The 22977-nt window shown below is 40.7% G+C and overlaps 1 protein-coding gene and 1 long non-coding RNA gene across 2 annotated transcripts; one reads left to right on the forward strand and one right to left on the reverse strand.

Annotated features, from left to right (window-relative positions):
- The first annotated feature begins 455 nt into the window (after window positions 1-455).
- Window positions 456-22636, forward strand: LOC113014030 (TELO2-interacting protein 1 homolog). Its single transcript, XM_080295340.1, has 4 exons — window positions 456-621; window positions 4092-4240; window positions 4560-4700; window positions 22357-22636. The coding sequence occupies exons 2-4, from the start codon at window positions 4187-4189 to the stop codon at window positions 22540-22542; spliced, it is 381 nt and encodes a 126-aa protein (XP_080151466.1). The 5' UTR covers window positions 456-621; window positions 4092-4186; the 3' UTR covers window positions 22543-22636.
- LOC145423160 (uncharacterized) lies at window positions 5164-5540 on the reverse strand. The gene is made up of 2 exons (XR_013904270.1): window positions 5483-5540; window positions 5164-5351 (listed from the first exon to the last, which is right to left on the reverse strand). It is a non-coding gene; the product is annotated as an uncharacterized LOC145423160 (long non-coding RNA).
- Window positions 22637-22977: the final 341 nt, after the last annotated feature.

A 22977-nucleotide genomic window follows, 5' to 3' on the forward strand; every position in this document is an offset into this window, starting at 1 on the left:
TGGGCCCAGAAGTAGGATTGATCACGTCATCACTTAAAGACCGGATAGACACACGGTGAAGTTACTCATGTTTACTGTTGTTGCCACTTTCTAAATGTAGCAGGATGAATATTATATGTACTGGTTGATCCCACTTTTTTGAGGAGAAATAACTTTGCTCGTTATCAAATTATCAGTATCTCTGGAAACATTTAATACATTGTGATGGTTTAAATGCTCAGTCGTTTTCTCTTGTAGAATTCATATTCATAATAATATTTAGACAGCGGCACTATAGGTGTTGGCAGTTTTTGCAGTTTTACAAGCCCTCACGGTAAAAATATGGAATTAAATGTCACTAATGGGCTCTTCTCAAAAAAATCAGCGTCTGTGTCACACTGATTTTGATTAACTGACTTATTTTATTGTAATCAAACCTATTTTGATATTGTTGTCTTGTTTTTCCTTTAGCGAGGTGGTTTCCTTCCAATTGTAGCAGTACCAGTACGTCTGCCAGCTCCAGGTAGAGCTCCAGTGACCAGGAAGACCTCAGCATTCACCAATTCCTGCTGAATTACCGCAAACAGAAAGAACTGACAGAGGGCATTGGAATAGAGGATGATTATAACACTGAAGACCAAGGTAATAGGTCTGTCTAAGGGCCAGTGGAATATAAGCTATATGTTGTAGTGGTGATTATTTTAGATTAGGGCTGCCACGATTAGTCGACTAGTCACGATTACGTCGACTATCAAAATCGTCGACGACTGATTTAATAGTCGACGCCTCGTTTGAAGCATCACAAAAGACTCAGGAATAAGTAGTAGGATTTAAGAGTGTAATAACGGACTGAAATAGAAGATGGCAGCACTGTATGTACAAGGATGCCAGCTGCCGTTAAACCCCAAAGAAGAAGAAGCTGTATCCCAGAATTCATAGCGCAGCGCAGCTCAGTTTACAACAATGGCGGCAGCTAGTTAGTTTTAATATTACTCTTATTATTCTTTCTGGGTCACAAAATAAACGATTAAAATATTTTCAGGCGAGAATGTAGCTGTGTAAACCTCAAATATTTGCTCAGTTTATCAAGACACCACACGTTTTCGGAGACGTCTGTTACCCACTAGTTCGATAGCTAACTGGGGGCAAGGCTCACTAGGGCTGTATCCCAATTCAGGGTCTGCAGCCAAAGTACGCAGCCTCAACGATCCTCAAGGGCCGCGTACTTAAAGACTGCTAAGGCCGGAAGTGCGAGGCTTGTGAAATGGGACGGTCTAGCCCAGGTTTCCTAGCAACCATGATACTAACAGCTGGAAACGTTTCATACAGCTTTGTTTGACAGAAATGAAGGAGAAAATCTTTTGTTCATTTGTTTGTTTGTTTCTACATGAGCTTTGATCATTCTCTGTAAGATTAAGCTCAGCTATTGAACGGCGTATATTTTAAAGTAAAGGCTTTAAAACCAAGTTAGTACAAACGTCACTAATGTCACATAACTTTGCCGACATGTGGCCAACAGTAATGTTTTAATGTTCTTCGTTATTAAACATTTGCACATAAATAAGTGACATAATATTCAGTACTTAAAGTTTACTCTTCGGGCGCCCCTCATCCGCTGTTTTTTTCGGCAAAATTATCCACACCCACCGCCGCGCTATGCATTCTGGGATATGTTGGGCCAACGAAGTCTACACCGCCACGTCCTTAAAATTCAGGGAAATGAAGGACGCATTTGAGGGCCGCATTTCGAGCAGCCTTCGAATTGGGACAGCCTTCGTCGCGTCGCGGTGACGTAATCGGCCTTAAAATGCGGCCTTTAAGGCTGCAGACCCTGAATTGGGATACAGCCTAGTAGTGATGTGCGATACCACTGATTTCCTTTCCGATCCAATACCAAGTAATATTCAGGGTGGTATCGACGATACTGATCCGATACCGATACTTTATACAAAAACGTATTTTATTTATTGTATCTCAAATTATAGCATCATAATGATTACAGGATATCAGATTACTTGTTCTTATCACTTAATAATGCAGAATTATCATGTAGAAATAAAAAAAACTGAAGTTGTGCGCTATTTGAACACCTTGCCTGCCTGCAGCACTAAAGGACTCCATGAGAGAGGTCTGTCTCGCCCTAGCAGCACCTGTCCCTCTCCTCCTCTTCAGTTCGTCTCAACATACGCGCCTCATATTCTGTGATATGATTTACTCTGAGGTGTTTGACAAGGTTAGTGATGTTGCCACAACCATACATGCCAACCCTCCCGATTTTTCCGGGAGAATCCCGGAGCCACCATTCTCCCAAATTTCCACCTGGACAACAAAATTGAAAAACCATATTGCAGAATTCATAGCGCGGCCCAGCCAATTCCAGTTTACAACAATGGCGGCAGCAACTTAGTTTTAATATTACTCTTATTTCTCTTTCTGGGTCGCAAAAAACAAAAACAAAACTTTTAACATATTTTCAGGTGAGAATGTAGCTGTGTAAACTTCAAATATCTGAGCCGATCGACACATCGTCTTCAAACCCCCGCGGTCTTTCACCACTCGGGTTAAACATGATATATAAGTCACTTTGATAACTTAAAAATGTTATTGTTTGGCTTTTTCAGTGTTTTATTTGTTCGTGAGTAAATCGGTTTGGCTGAGATTAAAGTTATTAGATTAGATCAAATTAAATTTAACTTTATTAATCCCTCGGGAGGGTTCCTCCGGGGTTTTCACACAGCTGAATAAACATCAAACAGAAAACTAATTAAAGTGTGAGACGGTCGAGAGTTTACGCCAGCGCCCGGTTATATTTTAGATAGCAAGGAGCAGACGGCAGTTTCACTCCACCGAGGGAACTCATGACGTACTACCCGGCTTTCTTTAGACCGCGAAGGGCGGGTCCTCAGGTGGAAGCAGCCTCTGAATTTCGACACCCCCGCTGTTTCCGGGCCGGCTAATAATAACGGTGACATTTAACGTATTTTATCCGATAAATAAACCCTGTAAAATGTATTTATCACCCCCCCAACAGCCCTTTTGAATGTCTCCCTAATTCTGAGGTCTCAAGGTTGGGAAAGTATAGCCACCACACCTCACTGTTGGAGCACTTTTTTGCCACATGTATTGCAAACCATGTCTCAGCTGTTTGTGGAGGTAAAATACATCCGCACAATTACGCTCAGCCATTGTTGTGAGTGCGCGCGCCAAGGGGCTGCGAGACATTTATACAGCCGTATTTCGCACATGACTATGAAAGGCGGAAGAGGAAGTAGTTCCTTTGAATGTAGACAATCTGAATGTTATAGTTTCTTTCCACTGTGTTGCTGTTAATGATAAACTACAAATTTACCCTAAATTACTAAAAAATATCGATATTTTAATGTGAGAATCGATTCTAGAACATAAATGACTGGTATCGGAGGAATCGATATTTCAGGATTGATCCGCACATCACTACAGCCTAGAGCCTGTGAGAACACCGGACTCCTGCAAATCGTTTTCAAACCCTTTCGCTACTCAGGTTAAACATGATATATAAGTCACTTAGATAACTTAAACATGTTATTGTTTGGCTTTTTTTGATAATTTTATTTATTCCTGAGTAAATCGGTTTGGCTGAGATTAAAGTTATAGTTTTTACACAGCTGAATAAACGTCAAGCAGACAACTGATTATCAGAAGTGTGAGATGCTCGAGAATATACTCCAGTGTCCTGTTATATTTTAGATAGCAAGGAGCAGACGGCTGAGTTTATTAAACTTCACCGAAACAATCTGCAAATTTCATTAAAATTTAATAAACTATCATCTTGTCTTTATTTTTAGTTAGCACATACCTTAAACACTTAAAGCTGTAAGCTAAAGATAGTTATATAAGAGCAGATGCATGCTGGTGGAATAAGCTGTACGTTTTACGTCCAATGGATGCATGATCTGATTAGTCGACTAATCGCAAAAATAATCGGTGACTAGTCGACTATCAAAATAATCGTTTGCGGCAGCCCTATTTTAGATTCAGAGTGTAGAGGAGATGGATCATTGTAATTAAGAGTCATAGAAATCTGAACCTCACTGCAAAACTGGCGGTCTAACTGTACATGTGCTCCATTGCAGAAGTCCCTCCCACTGAGTGTGAGGATGTTGAAGATACTGGTAGTCCTGATGTGAAAGCAGAGCTTCCCTCCCACCTCAGCATCACTAAGGATGTTATGGAGCGCTGCATTCATCTGCTGTCTGATCCCAGCCTCAGGCTCCGACTCAAGGTACTGTATCAGTAGTTTTATGTAGAGTCAACTGTTGGACTAATAACAAAAATAATCATTCTTGTGAAGGTAGGACCGCCAGCGTTGGTACAATTCATCCTGTCAGAACTGTGTGGAGGACTGTTCAGTGGTGTAATGCTCATCAAGGAAAAACATTCAGTCTGGTCCAGGAGTGAAACAGAAATAAGTCTGTGCTGAAGTCGTGCCTGCTCAGGAGTTTGGGCTCTCAATGAAGACCTCAATAATTAGTTTCAGCTCACATATAATCAGGATCAAAACAGAGATAATTGTTAGGTGTGTTGTGTTTCTTTGTCCTTAGGTACTGGACGTGCTGGAGTTGTACGTTCAGGTGCTGAATGACAGGGAAAATGAACTGCTGCCTGTGGCTCATCACTGCTGGCCAGCACTCCTGCAGAGACTCACAGCTGATGACCCATTAGCAGTCCTCAGAGCCTTCAGGGTAAGTAAAACAAACCTCTCTTTTCATTATGTGAGTCAAAATTATTCAAGTCGTCTTTAGTTTTAAACTCTTAGTAGTAGTGATGGGCAGATGAAGCTTCATGAAGCACTGAAGCTTTTCATCCAATTGGTTCACTCCAGTGCAAAGCTTCTTGAAGCTTCATTTGCTCTAGTAGGACATCTACTGGACGTAAAAATATTAGTTGGCATGAATTTGAAGAGTGTGGCCTTTTGCACACAGCCTGTAAATGTCAACAACTAAAGGAGTGTGTAAAACATCTATATTGTAGTGATGGCAGCATACTGTGTATATTTATACTGGCAGTATGGAAAATGATTATTTGGAAATGGTTAAAATGGAAATGATCATTTACTGTGAGGTGTGGTTGGGGTGTGGACAGTGGTTGTGCTTTTGTAACGTTGAGGTATGGACAGCTACACACTGAGGCTTTGAGCCTCAGTCCTGCCTGTTCACATTTTATTCTGTAAAAACTAAATTTTCACTGCTTTTATGACCTTTTAGTGGGGAGAACATAGCTAGGATTTAATGATTTCACAAATCTTTTGAATCCTTTGTCCTCCACAATGCTAAATGGCTGGGAGTCCTCAATCACCATGCTAACCAGGTCTTCATCTATTTGAGATTGTTCTCCTGAGGAAAGACAATAAAGACAAAGCACAAATATAAATATCACACACGTAACTTATTACAGTTGTATAATATTGTTATATCATTTAGTAACATTACTGCATCCTATATTATCATGACATTTGATGGCTCACCTGGTCTTGCTCCACAATCGGTGTCCCCCTTATTCTCATTCAAAGCTCTGTAATGCCTAAGCATGGATGAGGTGTTGTTGTTATATCCCAGCTCCCTGGCACATAGCAAACACTTCACCTTGTACAAAAGTACAGACAGCTTAACATAAATTGTATTGCACCATCAGTATTATGAAAATACATCTTCTGTGGAAATTTACATACCTTGTTGGGAGGAATAAAATCAAAATGTTCCCACACAGCGGAGGACATCCTCCTCTTCTTAGCTGGCTCCATTCTCTCCTGACTTTCTCTCTAAACCTCCAAACTCTCACTAACCGCAACTCTCCATCAAACACCCACATTTTGAATGAAGTCTGAGGGGTTTATATCGCTGTCATAGCTCGCGGCAAAGTTCGAACCACTTCATGAACCAGTCACGTGGTACAGCCGGGCAGCGAGGCTTCGGACGTCATCATTTTCAGCTCCTCCCATAAATGAAGCAAGCCTCGATACGCGCATCGCGGAAACGCCCCCTCCATTACTCGACACAAGCTTCGAAGCCTCGATACAGAACGTCACATCACTACTTAGTAGTCAAAAAATGAAAGATGGTGCCCAACAACAGGCTTATTTCATTCAGAAATAGTTCTGTTATTTTCTTTTTTGGGTTGTAATGTGAAGACTCTTTAAACTAACATTTCTTCTATCAGCACAGAAAGATCACTGTGTGGATGCCTTCTTAGAGGCTGCTTTTCAAACTGTCTCAGAGAATCACAAAGTAGGACTTTGTGATAAATGAAGCTGATAGTTTTTTGTGATCTTTGGTGCAAGTGTCAGCTGATTCAACTTGTCGGTGTAAATTAGGCTACTCGTCAGCTCCTGTCATCAGCTGGAATATTTTTAAATTCGTTATTCATATTTTCATTGATGAACTGACAAATACAGACACGTTAAGTCTGTAAACAGTCATTTATTCACTCAGAGCTGCTGCTGGGAAATTGTTTCATCAGCTTTTGGATATATACGAGTTTTGTAAATACTACAATTCATCCAGGAGTATACAACGGTAAAGTTTTATTGAATTTTGACAGCTTGCTGCTTTTGTACATTACATTTTTGTACATTACATGCCAGGTGCTGTTTGTGCTGGGTGAAAGATGTGGGGACTTTGTGAGGAGAACTGTACCTGGGCTCTGGCAATGATCAAAGCAGCCACAACATGGACAAATCAGAGCAAGACAACTATTCTTAGTATGACGCCTCACTTTATGGAGATTGGTGCAACAAGAAGCCCATTTATGTAAAACCACATTGAAGATAGATTACCTCTTATCTTATCTTATCTTATCTTATCTTATCAAAGCCTATTTGATTACACGGCTGTAACTTTCTTGTAGGAATAAACTTAATGGTTCTTCTTAAATGAATGAGTTATACTCAGCTTTCTTCCTGTGATTGAGACAACAGCAATACAAGTTTGTGTCTGTACATTAGTACAGAGATGAAGACGTCTCTATACTAAGGTTAACAATTAGGTTGTTAGCCTGATTTGACATTAAAGCTGTGTGTGGGGAGATGCGTCGTCAGAAAAAGCCAAAAAAGTCAAAGAACTCATTGAAACTCTTTCACCACCAGGTGGCAGTCTTGTATAACAATGAAAATCAACCATTGGTATCATCGTCAGGGCATCTCGGTTTTATTATAAAAACCTTAAACTGTGAAACAGTTTGACATCCTAAATGCATGACGGTGATGTTATTACTAAAAATGCCTCTTCACTGTGGCAGCTCTGTCATTCAACATATGTTAACCATGACTTTGATGATACGGACCACAGCCAGCTGTGCCAGCAGGATGCTGCTCAGGTCCAAACTGCACACACAGCTACGACTGCAAGCAGCTCTTCTTATACCCAACTGAGAAACGTGATTGTTCAATCAGCGAATCATGAGGTGACAGCGAAGGAGGCCGTTTAATTGATAAGATCAGAGAAGTTGTTGTTGTTGTTTTTGTTTACTTTGTGCTCAACATACTCCCATTAGCATGTTGAAAATATTCAAGGCCTGCAGGCTTCTGCCATTACATTCCCAATTATGCAATTATGAGCTGCTTGTGTAATTTTTGGTCACCTGCGCAGTGTATTAACACAACTGATCTGAAATCACAGAAAAACAAAAAATCCGAGTAGTAGTTAGTAGTACCACAGACACGTTTAGTGAATTATTTTCATAACTTGAAATGCAAATATAAATTGTAAATTTTGAAAACTTGTGCACAAACTTTGTAAACAATAAAGTTATATACAACTATTTATCTAAAAATGCAGCCAGTGCATGTAGTGGGGTTTTTTTGGACAACCATTAAAAAGTACTACGATAGCTAAAATGAGAGAACGATCAAGTGTCACAATAAGATGCCACACAAATTATTTGTGCCTGTAAAAAAATAAAAAAATAGTTTGTCCGCCACAAGACAGAAGAGAACTCCACAGGGTAGGGCTGCTCGATTATGGCAAAAATGATAATCACGATTATTTTCACTGAAATTGAGATCACGATTATTTGACGATATTTATTTAACCCTTTAAGACCTACTATAGAACCAAGTCCACCAGAGCTTATATTATTTTTTTACATGCTGTAGTGCCATTTGTGGGAGCATTTCAAGTTGCTATACATCAATACAACTGTTATAGCCCATATTTTAATAATATGTATGCATTAAGTGCATAGTAATTACATAAATTGCAAAAAAGTGCAATAAACTACAAAAAAAATTGAAAATCGCTTTTGTTTTGTTTACATATATTTCTACTTGGAGAAATTTAAGAGGTTTATCCCTCAAAACTTTAAATACAATAAAGTTGCAAAAAATAGTTTCCCACCACAGGAAATTTATTTTGAGTGTCTTCATAGTTTTATTTTGGAGATACAGCAATTTTTATATACTGCAGGAAAAACAAAAAACAATCCTATGATGCAAATTTGCAAAGAAAACAGCAGGTGCATCATTTCACTGTGGGAAGTGTTACGAACAGCTGATAGGAACGGCAAAGCGTGTTTCTGGAATATTATGTTTTTGTTCCTGCAAGCGCTTTTTATACAATTTTTGCAAAGCTATATGTGGAACGAAACCGTGACCGAGGACAAGCTGATGGCATCAGATGTAAGTACAACTCCTCTGGTTTCATATGCAAAACAAATTATTGCGCTAGCTTACACGGTTCCGGTTCTACAGGGATTTAACAATAGTTACGCAAAACGGAGCGTGCTGCTCTGACCGGCTTTAAAGGGTTAACAATGACTTTAAAAAAATAATATAAAATAGTGTGCAACACCACTGAAGTTTTTTTTTAAACTCTCTTTTCAACCAACGGCAGTCACTCTCCAAATAACTTCTGCTTAGCTTTCCGAGCTTCCCTCGGGTCCTCTTAATCAGCGGTCTCCAACCTTTTTTGCGCCACGGACCGGTTTATGCCCGACAATATTTTCACGGACCGGCCTTTAAGGTGTCGTGGATAAATGAGGGAGGGGCTAATAATCGGCTCAGTCATTTTTAATGATCGTTGAAAGCCCAGATCGTAATCGTGATTAAAATTCGATTAATTGAGCAGCCCTACCACAGGGATCCAGTTTTCCATTTGGAGACAGTGTTTACATTGCAATCTGCTTTTGTGACATTCATTAGTACCCTCACCGACACTCAAAACAAAGCAACGAACACACAACACACTAACTATAAGCTCCACGCTAAACGTCACAAATCTTTCACATCTCAAAACTCTCTCTCGTTGCCATCACTCCCAAAACTTTCCCCTCTTCCTAAACAACCAAATCTCACGTGTTGCCATTTTTTTTATTGCTCAACATGGTACATTTTTCCACCAATAGGAAAGAGGTGGCTTTTTTTTTCTTTCTTTACTGTTTCAAGTAATAATTTTACACAGGTAAAACCATTACTTGAAAATGATTACAAACACTGATGTGAAGCTATTGGATGCCTGACAAAGGATAAATGGGGACAAAATACAACACGTGGAAATAAAGACAGAGCCTTTAATGGTAAAATAATGTCTTATCACATTATAATTAAAAATCAGAATAATCAAATAAGTACAGTTGAAGATCACATGAAGTTGTCTAAGGAGCTTTGAAAAGAAAGCAACTAGACTTTGAATAGTGGGTTAAAGACCCTCTTAAGTGACCATCCCCACTAGCGTTTAAATACACGGGACTCTGCACCATTTGGTCTTAGAAGAGAAGAAGCCTTCTGAACCAGGTGAAACATAGAGGAGTCCAGTTGTTGTTTTTTTCATGCTCTTAGACTACTGTGACCTGGATGACTGAGAACCTACACTGACATTACATGAAGCTGTTTGCTAATTACATAAATTTTAGTTTTAACCTTTAGGGCCCTACATGGTCAGGCTCCTCAGTATATGTCTGACCTGCTGAAACCTCATTCATCTTCCCGAGCTCTAAGGTCATCAGGTCAGAGTCTGCTAGCTCGTGGTGATCGGGCCTTTCAGGCAGTGGCACCACGGTTGTGGAATTCTCTTCCACTGTTTTTACACTGCACTGACTCCATTGTTTCTTTTAAAAAGCAGCTAAAGACATTTTTATATACACAAGTTGTCAACTAATTAGTTGTTTTTATGTTGTTTTACATTGTTATTTCTTATATTTTCATTCTTATTCATTTTCATTCTCTGTATTGTGAATCACTTTGTGATTTTTATCTGTGAAGCGTGCTATATAAATAGATTTTACTTTACTTTTACTTACTTACTTTGCCTTTGTACATAAAAAAACAAACAAACATCCAAACTCTTGCTAACGATAACCATCTTAGCTCTTATCTCCTCACTTTCAATTTTTGACAATTGTTTTGCTTACACCGAAGTGTTGTATGTAATATAGAATATATACAATACCAGTTATTGAACATGAACTGTTGTGCACATCAATTCATGACACAACAGAATGACAGCAGGAAGCCACATACCAGTTACAATACCAGTTATTGAACATTACAGAACATTACAGAGTAATAAAATCCAGCCTCCAATAAACAGATTGTCACAGTATGTTGCTTTAATACCTAATACTCCTCTAAACCTGGCTTGTTAGGACATGTCTTCCATCACCCTAACAATGATTATGTGTAATATGACAGAGGGCTGTCATACAGTCCAGTACAGCGATCAAGAAAGGTAACAAATATGTAGTGTTGTCTCCCTCTAGTGGCAGGAAATAAGTCTTAAAATAGCATGTGCCAAGACCTTTTTGTTTTTTCCTCTTAGTCTTCATAGGATTAGTTTGCAAGTTCACTGTTTAAGTTTTTATTGTGAAAATGAGATAAATGCTGAAAAATAGTGGCAAATAAAAACTAGTCCCTTTGGCTAAAATAACATCAGTTGGTTGGTGCACAGCAAGAAAAAAAAAAAGGTGTGTGTGTGCAGGGGTGTAAGGCCCAGGGGCCAAGCAAGGACTAATCCGGCCCAAAGGAAAATGTGAGGGAGAACACAAATGTTGGACATTTAACTGTGTTTTATAAGTTTTGCATTTTCCTCTGCTGATAAAGACCTTCCTCACAGCTATTTAAATTATACCAAAGTAATAAATAAATGATTAAATGATAGAAATCTTCCTGTTATTTCACAACTATAGAAATTTCAGATTTTACAGTGATTAAAAGCTTTCTCTTTTTTAATTATAATGAGATATCTCTACCACATCAAGGCACAAGCAATAGAAAAAGCCTTGTTAAAGGGATACCTGAACTTTTACACGTGTATTTCCTACACTTTATGCCCCCAAAACGACTTAAAACTATCTGTGCACAAGTAGTACACAAGAGCATTGATACATTTGATTTTTAATATTCTTTTATTGTCCGCAACTCATAAACTATACTAAAACATAATGACAGCATAACCTTTTTGTCAGTTTGTGCTCATGTAAATGTGTTCATATACATTCAAGTGGCTTCAAAGTGCTTTCTTCAAACATGACACCTGACATACAAAAAAGTGAAACAATATTTGCACATTTAACAATATCCAGACCACTGCTGTGCTTGTTTTGGCTCAGCCAAACAGTTAAGGTGTGCTTTACATCCATGTCTGTCCACTCATGATATACTATACATATGTAGTTAGTTATGGCTAAAAACTCTCCTTTGATTACTGACTTGCATTCGCTTCATCAATGAATCAGAGTGAACATTTGTCCTAGATTAACACTGTAGGGTCTTTACCTTACAATATGACGTGCCTTGATAAAAGATTTGTTGACAGTGGTGCTATATGAATAAAACTGAACACATCTAAAAGTCTTCCGGAAAGGCTTTATTAGAACAGGATGGATTGATGACCACAGCCCTCTCAGCACAGGGCTGACAGGACTTTTCCCCATATAGTAAATAAAACACAAAATAGATTAAGACAGAATACTATACCAAACTTAAAGATAAAAGGGCATTAACTGTTTTATCAGCTCTTGCTTTTCAAAGACAATGAGGAGCAAAGTACAGTTAGAAGTGTTTGTTCTGATGGAGACTTTTAAACTGTAAACAGCGGCTAAGTGAACAAGAATCTGTGTCCACGAATCCTGGGCAGTGACAACACTTAAACACCATCGTCCAAAATCCTCAGTGCAACCCCTTATCAAAAAGTTTGACATATTTTGCAACCATTAAATGTTAGAGAAGCCTCTGAAAAAGAGGTCACAGTTACTACCTGAGCAAAAACCTCTGCTTATGCTCACAGACCCTAAATCGTAACAAATAAGACAATAACAACAACACGAGTGATGACAAAGTGACACCAAAGGTTGGTGAAGAGCAAGCATGAAGTGAGACATTGTGTGCACACTTTCTCTTTTAAAAAGTATAATGCTAGCTCTTTTTGGAGCTGGGTAGGTATACTACTGTATATGCTGAATTTACCAAACATGCTCAGCTGCTGGAAATTGATAAGCAAAGTGAGAGTGAAGACGAGGTGAAACCAAAACAATTAGCTGAAAGAATCTAAAATGTCCTCTGGGTTGTTCAACATTTAGAACAACTCCCTAAAATGTTTAGATCACAGATTCTGTGGGTTTAAGATTTGTGATCATTTCTGTGAGGAAAACAGAAGAAAAATGTTTCCCGTGTGAGCTTGGCTACTATTGCCGTGCGAATTGTGAAGACTGTTATTTTTAGATAAACAGTCAAAGTGTCCCAGTGGAGGAAAGCATAGCTGTGACATGTAACATTTTAAAGCTTGTCTTTATTTATTTTTAAGACTGTACATGCCACATTAAAGACCCATGTATTTTGAACATGCGTGTGCCATGTGTGTGCATTCAACCTTTGCGTTTGATAACATTCTCCCATTTCTGTTGTCGGAAATATTTATGGTAAGTCCTCATTTGAGCATGAAGCTCAGACGGACAAGGTACGGCACGTTTTTCTCTTTCTAAACACAGGATCTGGGAGGCCTCCCCGTGCACGCACGATCTGCCTCTCCCCTATACCCTGCCCCAATTTATATGTTTATATTTAGGCCTGATATTAATTTCCATCACCACCATAGCTTGGAGTTATTTATTTTTAGACAGCAAGGAGCAGCTTGAAGTGAGCTGTGATATGTAAATTGTTGTGATCCATTACAGGTGTCTCAGCGCCCACACACGGGACACATGGTCTGATGTTTAGAGAGAAGAAGATGAAAAGGGTTCAGCCAGTTTGGCAGAAATCTGTGCACACGAGTGTTTATGGAAGCTAAATTTGATAACAATGTATCAGAGCTGGAGGTAATTCAAGTTTTGATATAAATATTTCTTGTCACCACACCAGACTGCAAAGCAAGTTTAGCACAGCCAAGGGTTTTCTTTCTTTTTTTCTTTTTCTTTTTTTGTTAGCTGGGATAAACCCCAGTCAGAGCTTCATGAAGACAGTTTTAGCAATTTGATCCATTCTTTGCATAAAGTGGAAAAACCAAGTGCCACCTTCAGTCAAGAGCAGGGGTGGGAATTTAATTTACCCCAAAGGGAAACTGGGACTGTTGTGGAGGGGCACACCGATAAGCTAAACTCAATTCTGCTAAATACTAATTTTATATCTTTCTAAAACTGCTACCGGTAAGTGAAATGGGCATATTAAATGGACAGATATATATATATATATATATATATATATATATATATACATATATATAAATAAATAAAATAAAAAAAACACCCAGCACGCCCCTGCGGGCGGTTTATCCTTCAAGCTCGGGTCCTCTACCAGAGGCCTGGGAGCTTGAGGGTCCTGCGCAGTATCTTAGCTGTTCCCAGGACTGCGCTCTTCTGGACAGAGATCTCCGATGTTATTCCCGGGATCTGCTGGAGCCACTCGCCTAGCTTGGGAGTCACCGCACCTAGTGCTCCGATTACCACGGGGACCACCGTTACCTTCACCCTCCACATCCTCTCGAGCTCTTCTCTGAGCCCTTGGTATTTCTCCAGCTTCTCGTGTTCCTTCTTCCTGATATTGCTGTCATTCGGAACCGCTACATCGATCACTACGGCCGTCTTCTTCTGTTTGTCTACCACCACTATGTCCGGTTGGTTAGCCACCACCATTTTGTCCGTCTGTATCTGGAAGTCCCACAGGATCTTAGCTCGGTCATTCTCCACCACCCTTGGGGGCATCTCCCATTTTGACCTCGGGACTTCCAGATTATACTCGGCACAGATGTTCCTGTACACTATGCCGGCCACTTGGTTATGGCGTTCCATGTATGCCTTGCCTGCTAGCATCTTGCACCCTGCTGTTATGTGCTGGATTGTCTCTGGGGCATCTTTACACAGCCTGCACCTGGGGTCTTGCCTAGTGTGATAGACCCCAGCCTCTATGGATCTTGTGCTCAGAGCTTGTTCTTGTGCTGCCATGATTAGTGCCTCTGTGCTGTCTTTCAGTCCAGCTTTGTCCAGCCACTGGTAGGATTTCTGGATATCAGCCACCTCCTCTATCTGCCGGTGGTACATACCGTGCAGGGGCCTGTCCTTCCATGATGGTTCCTCGTCTCCCTCCTCTTTCTTGGGTTTCTGCTGCCTGAGGTATTCACTGAGCACTCGGTCAGTTGGGGCCATCTTCCCAATGTATTCTTGGATGTTCGTTGTCTCATCCTGGACTGTGGTGCTGACACTCACCAGTCCCCGGCCCCCTTCCTTGCGCTTAGCGTACAGCCTCAGGGTGCTGGACTTGGGGTGAAACCCTCCATGCATGGTAAGGAGCTTTCTTGTCTTTATGTCAGTGGCTTCTATTTCCTCCTTTGGCCAGCCTATTACCCCAGCAGGGTACCTGATCACGGGCAGGGCGTACGTGTTGATGGCCCGGATCTTGTTCTTACCATTCAGCTGACTCCTCAGGACTTGCCTGACCCTCTGCAGGTACTTGGTGGTTGCAGCTTTTCTAGCGGCCTCTTCATGGTTCCCATTCGCCTGCGGGATCCCCAGGTACTTGTACCTGTCCTCTATGTCTGCAATGTTGCCTTCTGGTAGTTCAATCCCCTCAGTTCTGACTACCTTCCCTCTCTTTGTTACCATCCGACTACACTTCTCCAGTCCGAATGACATTCCAATGTCATTGCTGTATAGCCTGGTAGTGTGGATCAGTGAATCGATGTCTCGTTCACTCTTGGCATACAGCTTGATGTCATCCATGTACAGGAGGTGGCTGACAACTGCTCCGTTCCGTAGTCGGTATCTGTAGCCAGTCTTGTTAATGATCTCACTGAGGGGGTTCAGGCCTATGCAGAACAGCAGTGGGGACAGAGCATCTCCTTGGTAGATCCCGCACTTGATGGTGACTTGTGCTATGGGCTTGGAGTTGGCCTCTAGTGTTGTACGCCACATCCCCATTGAGTTCCTGATGAAGGCTCTTAGGGTCCCATTGATCTTGTACAATTCTAAGCATTCCAGTATCCAGCTGTGGGGCATTGAGTCATAGGCCTTCTTGTAATCAATCCAGGCAGTGCACAGGTTGGTCAGTCTGGTCTTGCAGTCTCGGCTGATTGTTCTGTCTACCAGTAGCTGGTGTTTTGCGCCTCTGGTATTCTTGCCAATCCCTTTCTGTGTCCTGCTCATGTATTGACCCATGTGCCTGTTCATCTTAGCCGATATGATGCCTGACAGGAGCTTCCATGTAGTAGGGGAGAGCGGGGTAAGTTGTCACACGGGTAAGTTGTCACACGGGTAAGTTGTCACACTGTTCATAACTCCAACACTAGAGGCTCTATCTCAAAAATGAAATAGCCACTTTGTGTGACTTCTTCTTCTATAGTCAACCTCCTGTTCACATGTAGTCAAGACTGCTCTAATCTGAGGTGAGCACATCTTTTTTATTTTTTTGACCTAAAAGGAAAAATAAATCACTTTAAATTTTCATCAGTACAACTTTGTTAGGTATAGATGTTACAAATTATTATTTTACACAAAATAGAGGAGACATTAACGTGTCTTTTGATACTTCAGCTGATGTGCTATGTTGAGCTAACCCTGACATTTAGCCAAATTTAGCATAAATGTCAGTTTGGGGCAAGTTGTCTCATTAACTTTGGGGCAAGTCGTCACATGTGACAACTTGCCCCAGTACAAATAAATGCTCCAAAAAATTGATATTGTAATTCATTTGTATTTGTAATAAGGTTTTTGAAGAAAGGAAGGAGAGGCAGGAATTAAGGAAGGAAGGAAGAAAGTAAGATGGTTCGAAATTATCAACGAAAGACAGAGCGTGGCAGAACACCACCTGACATTATGTTAAAGGCAGTCAGGCAGGTAAAGATGCAGAACAAATCAATCAGAAGTACAGCAAAGGATTTTGACATAAATTACCGTACTCTAACTCGGTATTGTCAAAAGATTACCAGAGAAGAAATTGAAAGTCAGACAGCCATGCCAACAACAATGGTTGGTTATACAACGCCAAGGAAGATTTTTTCCCCTGATTTGGAAAAGCAGCTTGTTGAATATATTACTAGGTCAGCTGACATTTATTTTGGTCTGTCACCAAGTGAGGTCAGAAAGCTTGCCTACCAGTTTGCTGTGGCACACGAACTGAAGTTTGTGCCTTTGTGGGCAGAAAAAGAAAAGGCCAGCAAAGAGTGGTTTACAGGCTTTTTAAAGCAGCATACAACATTGTCACTGAGAAAGCCAGAAGCAACTAGCCTTGCCAGGGCAAGTAGCTTCAACAGAGAGAATGTCAGTGCTTTCTTTGACAACTTAGAGAAAGTGTTATGCAAATATGAGTTTGGACCAGGAGACATTTGGAATGTTGATGAAACTGGGGTCACCACTGTACATAAACCAGACAAAGTGTTGGCCAGACGTGGATTCAAACAAGTAGGGTCATTGACCTCTGCTGAAAGGGGAACCCTTGTCACACTGGCCTGTTCTGTCTCAGCCATAGGGAATAGTTTACCTCCATACTTTATTTTCCCACGTGTCCACTTCCGTGACCATTTCCTGATCAACGGGCCACCCGGCAGCAAAGGAGGGGCAAATTCCTCTGGATGGATGAAAGACACACACTTTGTTGACTTCCTGCAACATTTCAATGAACATACAAAGTGTTCAAAGGAGAAGCCCTGTTTACTCCTTTTGGACAACCACGAGTCTCATCTGTCCATTGATGGACTCAATTATGCCAAAGAAAATGGCATAATCATGCTGTCATTCCCACCGCACTGCTCACATCGGCTCCAACCATTAGACAGGTCTGTCTACGGGCCACTAAAGAGGCACATCAACAGCACGTGTGATGCCTGGATGAGGAACAACCCTGGGAAGACAATGTCTATTTATGACATTCCTGGGATTGTGGCAATTGCATATCCTCTGGCTGCAACCCCATTGAACATTCAGGCTGGTTTTAGGGTGGCTGGGATTCAACCTTACAACAGAAATGTATTTCTGGAAGCCGAGTTTGCACCATCCTACATCACAGATCGCCCTATTCCGGACCCTGCCCTGCCAGGCTCCAGCACCAACTCTGCACTGCCAGGCCCCAGCACTACCTCTGCACTGCCAGGCCCCAGCACCAACTCTGCACTGCTAGGCCCCAGCACTACCTCTGCACTGCCAGGCCCCAGCACCAACTCTGCACTGCCAGGCCCCAGCACCAACTCTGAACTGCCAGGCCCCAGCACTACCTCTGCACTGCCAGGCCCCAGCACTACCTCTGCACTGCCAGGCCCCAGCACCAACTCTGCACTGCTAGGCCCCAGCACCAACTCTGAACTGCCAAGCTCCAGCACCATCTCTATCACGAGCTCACCCTTACCCAGCACTGCAATTACTGACAGCGGACTACCAACTCCAGAGGACATCCGGCCATATCCAAAAGCTGGCCGCCGAAAACCATCCAGCAAAGGAAGAAAACAACGCAAATCAGCAATTCTAACCGACACGCCAGTGAAGCAGCAACTAGAAAAAGAAAAGAATAAGGCTGAATCTAGCAAAAAGCTGTTTCAAAAGAGAGGGACGCGAGGGGGGGAAACATCTGGACCTATGAAGAACAACGCAGCTAAAAGAAGAAAAATAATTCAAGAGTCATCATCAGATGATGAAGAGTGCTTCTGCCTTGTCTGTGTGGAGCCATTTTCAAACAGTTGTCCAAAAGAGACCTGGGTAAAATGCGTAAAATGCAACTAATGGGCCCATGATGCTTGCACCTCAGGCCAGGCAATTTATGTGTGCCAGAATTGTGACTCTGAAGTTGAGTCTGATTAATCAGAAATAGGGCATCTGTTTTGTTCAGAGGATAAACATGTTAAGTAAAGCAAGTTATTTGCAGCATTCCATTCATTTATGATGGATTTATGTGCAAGCCAGAGAACATTTGAGTTTAAAGTTCAAACTAAAGTTTTCTTTCTACTTAATGTTTTGATTAAAATGTGTATTGGATTGAAATAATTGTTTTTTTTCCAAATTCTCTTGGCATAATTGTTCAAATTTCCAGTTTTGGTTTGAATTTAACAATTAAAATCAATAATCACAATTAAGTATTTGTGTTCTTATTTTAAGATAATCTAGTGTGACAACTTACCTGCCGATGGGGCAAATTGTCACAAGTACACATTCTCCATTCAACAGTCTACAACTCCGTAATGAGATAAGATATGAAAATGTAATGAATACATCATATGTGCCCGAGACTTCCTTCTTTCATTTGGTGAAACATTTATTACGTTGTAATGTATGGTGCTCAGTAAGAGTTAGTCAATGTGAAAAGTGTGACAACTTACCCCGCTCTCCCCTACTGAGGCAGGTTATTGGTTGGTAGTTGGAGGGGACCGGTCCCTTCTTGGGGTCCTTGGGGATCAGGACCATCCGACCTTCGGTTAGCCATTCCGGGTGTCTCTCGTTAACTAGCAGCTGGTTCATTTGTGCTGCCAGACGCTCGTGGAGTGCAGTCAGCTTCTTTAGCCAGTAGGCATGAACCATGTCGGGCCCTGGTGCTGTCCAACTCTTCATACTGGAGACCCTTTCTTGGATATCTGCCACTGTGATGGTTACTGGACCCTGTTCAGGGAGGTTGCTGTGGTCTGCCCTCAGATCCACTAGCCACTGAGCATTGCCGTTATGGGTTGCGTCCTTCTCCCATATGCTCTTCCAGTATTGCTCTGTCTCCAGCCTTGGTGGTGCTGTTCTCTTATTATTATTGTTCCCTTGCCACTGAGAGTACACCTTTGCTGGTTCTGTGGAGAACAGCTGGTTTATTCTCCTGCCTTCTATCTCTCTGGTGTACCTCCTCAAGCGGCTGGCCAAGGCTATGAGTCTTTGCTTGGCAGTTTCCAAAGCCTCAGGTATGGACAGCTTGCTGTATTTCTTATGCACCTTCTTTGTCGCACCTTTCTGCAACTCCGTTAGTTGGCTAACCTCTCTCCGTGCTACTTTGATCTTGCCCTCTAGCCTCCTTCTCCATGGAGGGTACTGCCCCTTGTGGCTGTTCAACTTGTAGCCAAGCATCTCACTGATCACTGCTGCCGTATTGTAGATTAGCTTGTTAGATATATATATATATATATATATATATATATATATATATATATATATATATATATATATAGCACTTTTCTATCTGGGGACTCAAAGCGCTTCGCACAACTTGTCTCATTCTCTGTTCTTTCGATCTAACATGCACACCCATTCATACTCGGTTGCATCCCAGAGCAACTTGACTTTAGCATCTTGCACAAACGGGAGGGATCTAACCACCAACCTTCCAATTAGCAGATGACCTGCTGTATATTTAATCATCATCCCATCATCCCCCCTCAAAATGCCCATTTTTACAAAATTTAAAAGACTTTATAAAAAAGTGATTTTGCTATTTTTCTTGCTGTTTAATGACTTCATGTACAGTTTTCCACCTTTTCCTTGTTCAGTGTGCGAAATCTAGTCTTTAACTAGATATTGAACCTGAGCTTTGAAAGTCAGTTTTTGTGCAAAGTTCGGTTGATGTTAACTGTATTATTTACACATATAAAAAGCCATTGTTAATTTAGTAATGTAGACCTGGATGTTGAAAAGACTGTGAGTTCAAAAAGTTCTGTTTACACTGTAATATTCATACTGATTTTCCTAAATCTTGCATCAAGCATTTGCCATAAATACAATAATACTTAAGAGACATTTTCAAACAATAAAAACTCGAGTGAAATGGGCAAACCTGCTCTGGAAACTAACTAAAATAAAATGGAATTAAAAAGAGAAAAGTAAAAAAAAAAAAAACTAATAAGAGAATACAAAACTATAATAACTTTGATATGTACTTAACTCCAGTAACAGACCATTCTCTGGTGTTATCTGAACTGCAAAGTTGATTAATTGTCGGTATTGCAATTGAAGCTCTGTGTTTCTGGCTGTGCCATCGATCCCTTTTGTTACAGGTTGTCCAGAGACGGGCACATTTTTGAAGACTTCTTTTTTCTTAGGACACATTAGCGAGGTAGTGTCGATCAAGCCCTCATTGCTAAACTCCCCATCAGAGAGTGGCTTACTGCTTTTTGTGATTTAGTGGGAAATTACAAAGCAGGCCTTGAATGCTCCATCCCTGGGTGTGTAAAGCTGGGTAAACAGTTGTTCTTGTCAGATGGGCATTTGAATCTCATCAGTCAGGTTCATGTTTTTTTCTGTAAGTTGAGTCTTCTAATAGTGATTTAAATCATGCTCCTTAAACGCAGCAAGCTGCTCTTCATTAAATAAATACTCAGGAGTGCAAATCTTGTTAAAAAACCATACATTCAGAAGAGAAACTTTTGTGGTTGTTACATTCTCTTTAACTAACCAGACCAAAACAGCACAGAACCACATCATCAACTTTTTTATATTTACAGTTGCTTTAATTTCTGTATGATCTGTGTAATACTGAATAATATTCTTGTAGCTACAGAGCAGCAGATATGTCCATCCTACACTGATGATCTTGACAAGCATGAAGAGGCTATGACTGAGGAGGATAGTCTTAACAGAGTCATTTAAATTAAGTCATTTAAATGATTTATATGTATTTAATTTTAAATCATATCAAAGGATTCAGATCATGTCTTCATAATGGCTGGTAGCCTTATTTATTTGAGCCTACCAGGACAAATAACTTATATTGTGCATCACAAAGATGAATTGTAGACTAATTTGTTATAAAGTGTTTGGTTTTTTTTTTTAAATCCACTGTGGAAAAGGTGGACTGGGTTTGACAATGTCTGCAATCTGATACAACTGCAACTAGATAGTAATACGGAGACGTGTCTTTCTCTCACTGCAGCTGGACAATGTCCATGACGTTTCTGCTCAGATGTTTTTTTGTTAGTTAGTAATAATTATTTTGTTTTATTTTGTCCAGTTGCTTTCTTTTTTCAAGTTAATACAACCAAGCCGTTTGATGGAAGTGAAAATGATCAACCTAGGTGAATTCAAAGACACCTTTGTGCTGATATTTGGTACTCAGTAGTTTGTATGACCCCACGTGCTTGTATGCGTGCCTGATATCGGGGCATTCTCCTAATGAGATGTCTCCTGGGGGATTTCCCCCCAGATCTGGATCAGGGCTTTGATAGTGTGAGATGTGATCTGGGGATTTCAGATGGACCAAAACATCATCTCCTAGAGGTGTTCTGTTGAATTTTAGGTAGCATGGGGGCCAGTCAATGGTATCAATCCTTCATCCTCCAGGAACTGTCTGCATACTCCTGCTGCATGAGCCCGGGCATTGCTGTGGACCTTCTCCAGATCCTTTATCATTTGTTACATGTGCTCAGGGTGAACCTCCTCTCATCTGTGAAAACCACAGGGCACCAGTGGTGGATCTTTCAATTTTGGTATTCTGTGGTATTCTGATCCTAAAGTGAAGGGGGAAAAAAAGAAAATGCGAGGAGAGAAAAAAAAAAGGCCTCTACTTTAAAAGCAGATGGGGATTGTCTCATTGTTGCCCTTCTAGTGTAGCTGCCGTTAATTTAATTAACAGCAGAGCAACAGAAACAGATAAAAAAAAAACCCCTCTGCTACTTAACTCAGCATATCAATATCCCAGACGTTTAATTGACTTCATCCTATACTCTGATTAAAAACTGTTTTAGCAGTATTTATTCACTAGAACAAAAATCTGTGGCAAAAAGAGCACTTTGATGCTGAGCAGTGGTGTGTGCACAAGAGAAATGACATCATTTATTATCAGGAAAATAGAGGTTTCTCTTCTAACTGTGGACTTGACTTATAACTCAGTGGGGAGAGTTTGAGAATTTCCAGCTCTGTGTCCTAACTGCGAGTGTCAAAGAAATGCATCATGAACCGGGTGTTTTCATCAGAGGGAAGCATCTTTCCTATGAAATGCAAAATGCTAACAATAGACTCTTCTCTTGTCAGGGTGTGGCTGTGGGCCATGCTGTACTGGAGGCTGACCCAGAAATTTGGAGAGCTAAAGCCCACGTTGGATCTGGACCAGTGCATGCTGAAGCACAGTGGATGAAAGTAACAAAATGTCCCACAGGCCTGCCTCTGATTCACAGTACTCATTCTTTCCTTAATGCTGTGATTAGACCTCAGTGCTGACTGAATGCCAGCTCCTTCCTCCCTCCAGGTCTGTGTTTAGTAACTACAGCTAAGGCATTGCCAGTAAAATAAAACAGTATTGTTTCCAAAACAAGAACCTTCTGTCTTCATTCTTTTAGGATTGTAAGGAAATGTATCAACTCTTTATACAAGAGATCATTATTTATTTATTTTTGCATTTACTACATATGGAAAATAATGGTGCCTCATTGGTGGCCAAGTGTTGTGGTAATAGACTACCATGTTCATTGTATTTCATGTAATTTAATAAGTATTATATACAGCAGTTCCTGTTAATCCCACACCTTTAATCATTGCATACATCCAAAATCGCAACACTAGCTGAATTTTCTTTTCTCCAAGTTTTAATTATTACTCCATCTGCTTGGAATGTGTTTAAAAAATCACCACATTTCATTATTTGTAAAGCACAAA

Source organism: Astatotilapia calliptera, chromosome 20 (genome assembly GCF_964374335.1).
Source record: "Astatotilapia calliptera chromosome 20, fAstCal68.1, whole genome shotgun sequence".
NCBI lineage: Eukaryota > Metazoa > Chordata > Actinopteri > Cichliformes > Cichlidae > Astatotilapia > Astatotilapia calliptera.

Bases quoted from the DNA above. Each gene is read 5' to 3' on its own strand.
- LOC113014030 (XM_080295340.1), top strand. From the start codon at position 4,187: ATGGAGCGCTGCATTCATCTGCTGTCTGATCCCAGCCTCAGGCTCCGA. The intron at 4,241-4,559 runs GTACTGTATCAG...CTTTGTCCTTAG, and splicing joins GCCTCAGGCTCCGACTCAAG to GTACTGGACGTGCTGGAGTT. The intron at 4,701-22,356 runs GTAAGTAAAACA...TTCTCTTGTCAG, and splicing joins CAGTCCTCAGAGCCTTCAGG to GGTGTGGCTGTGGGCCATGC.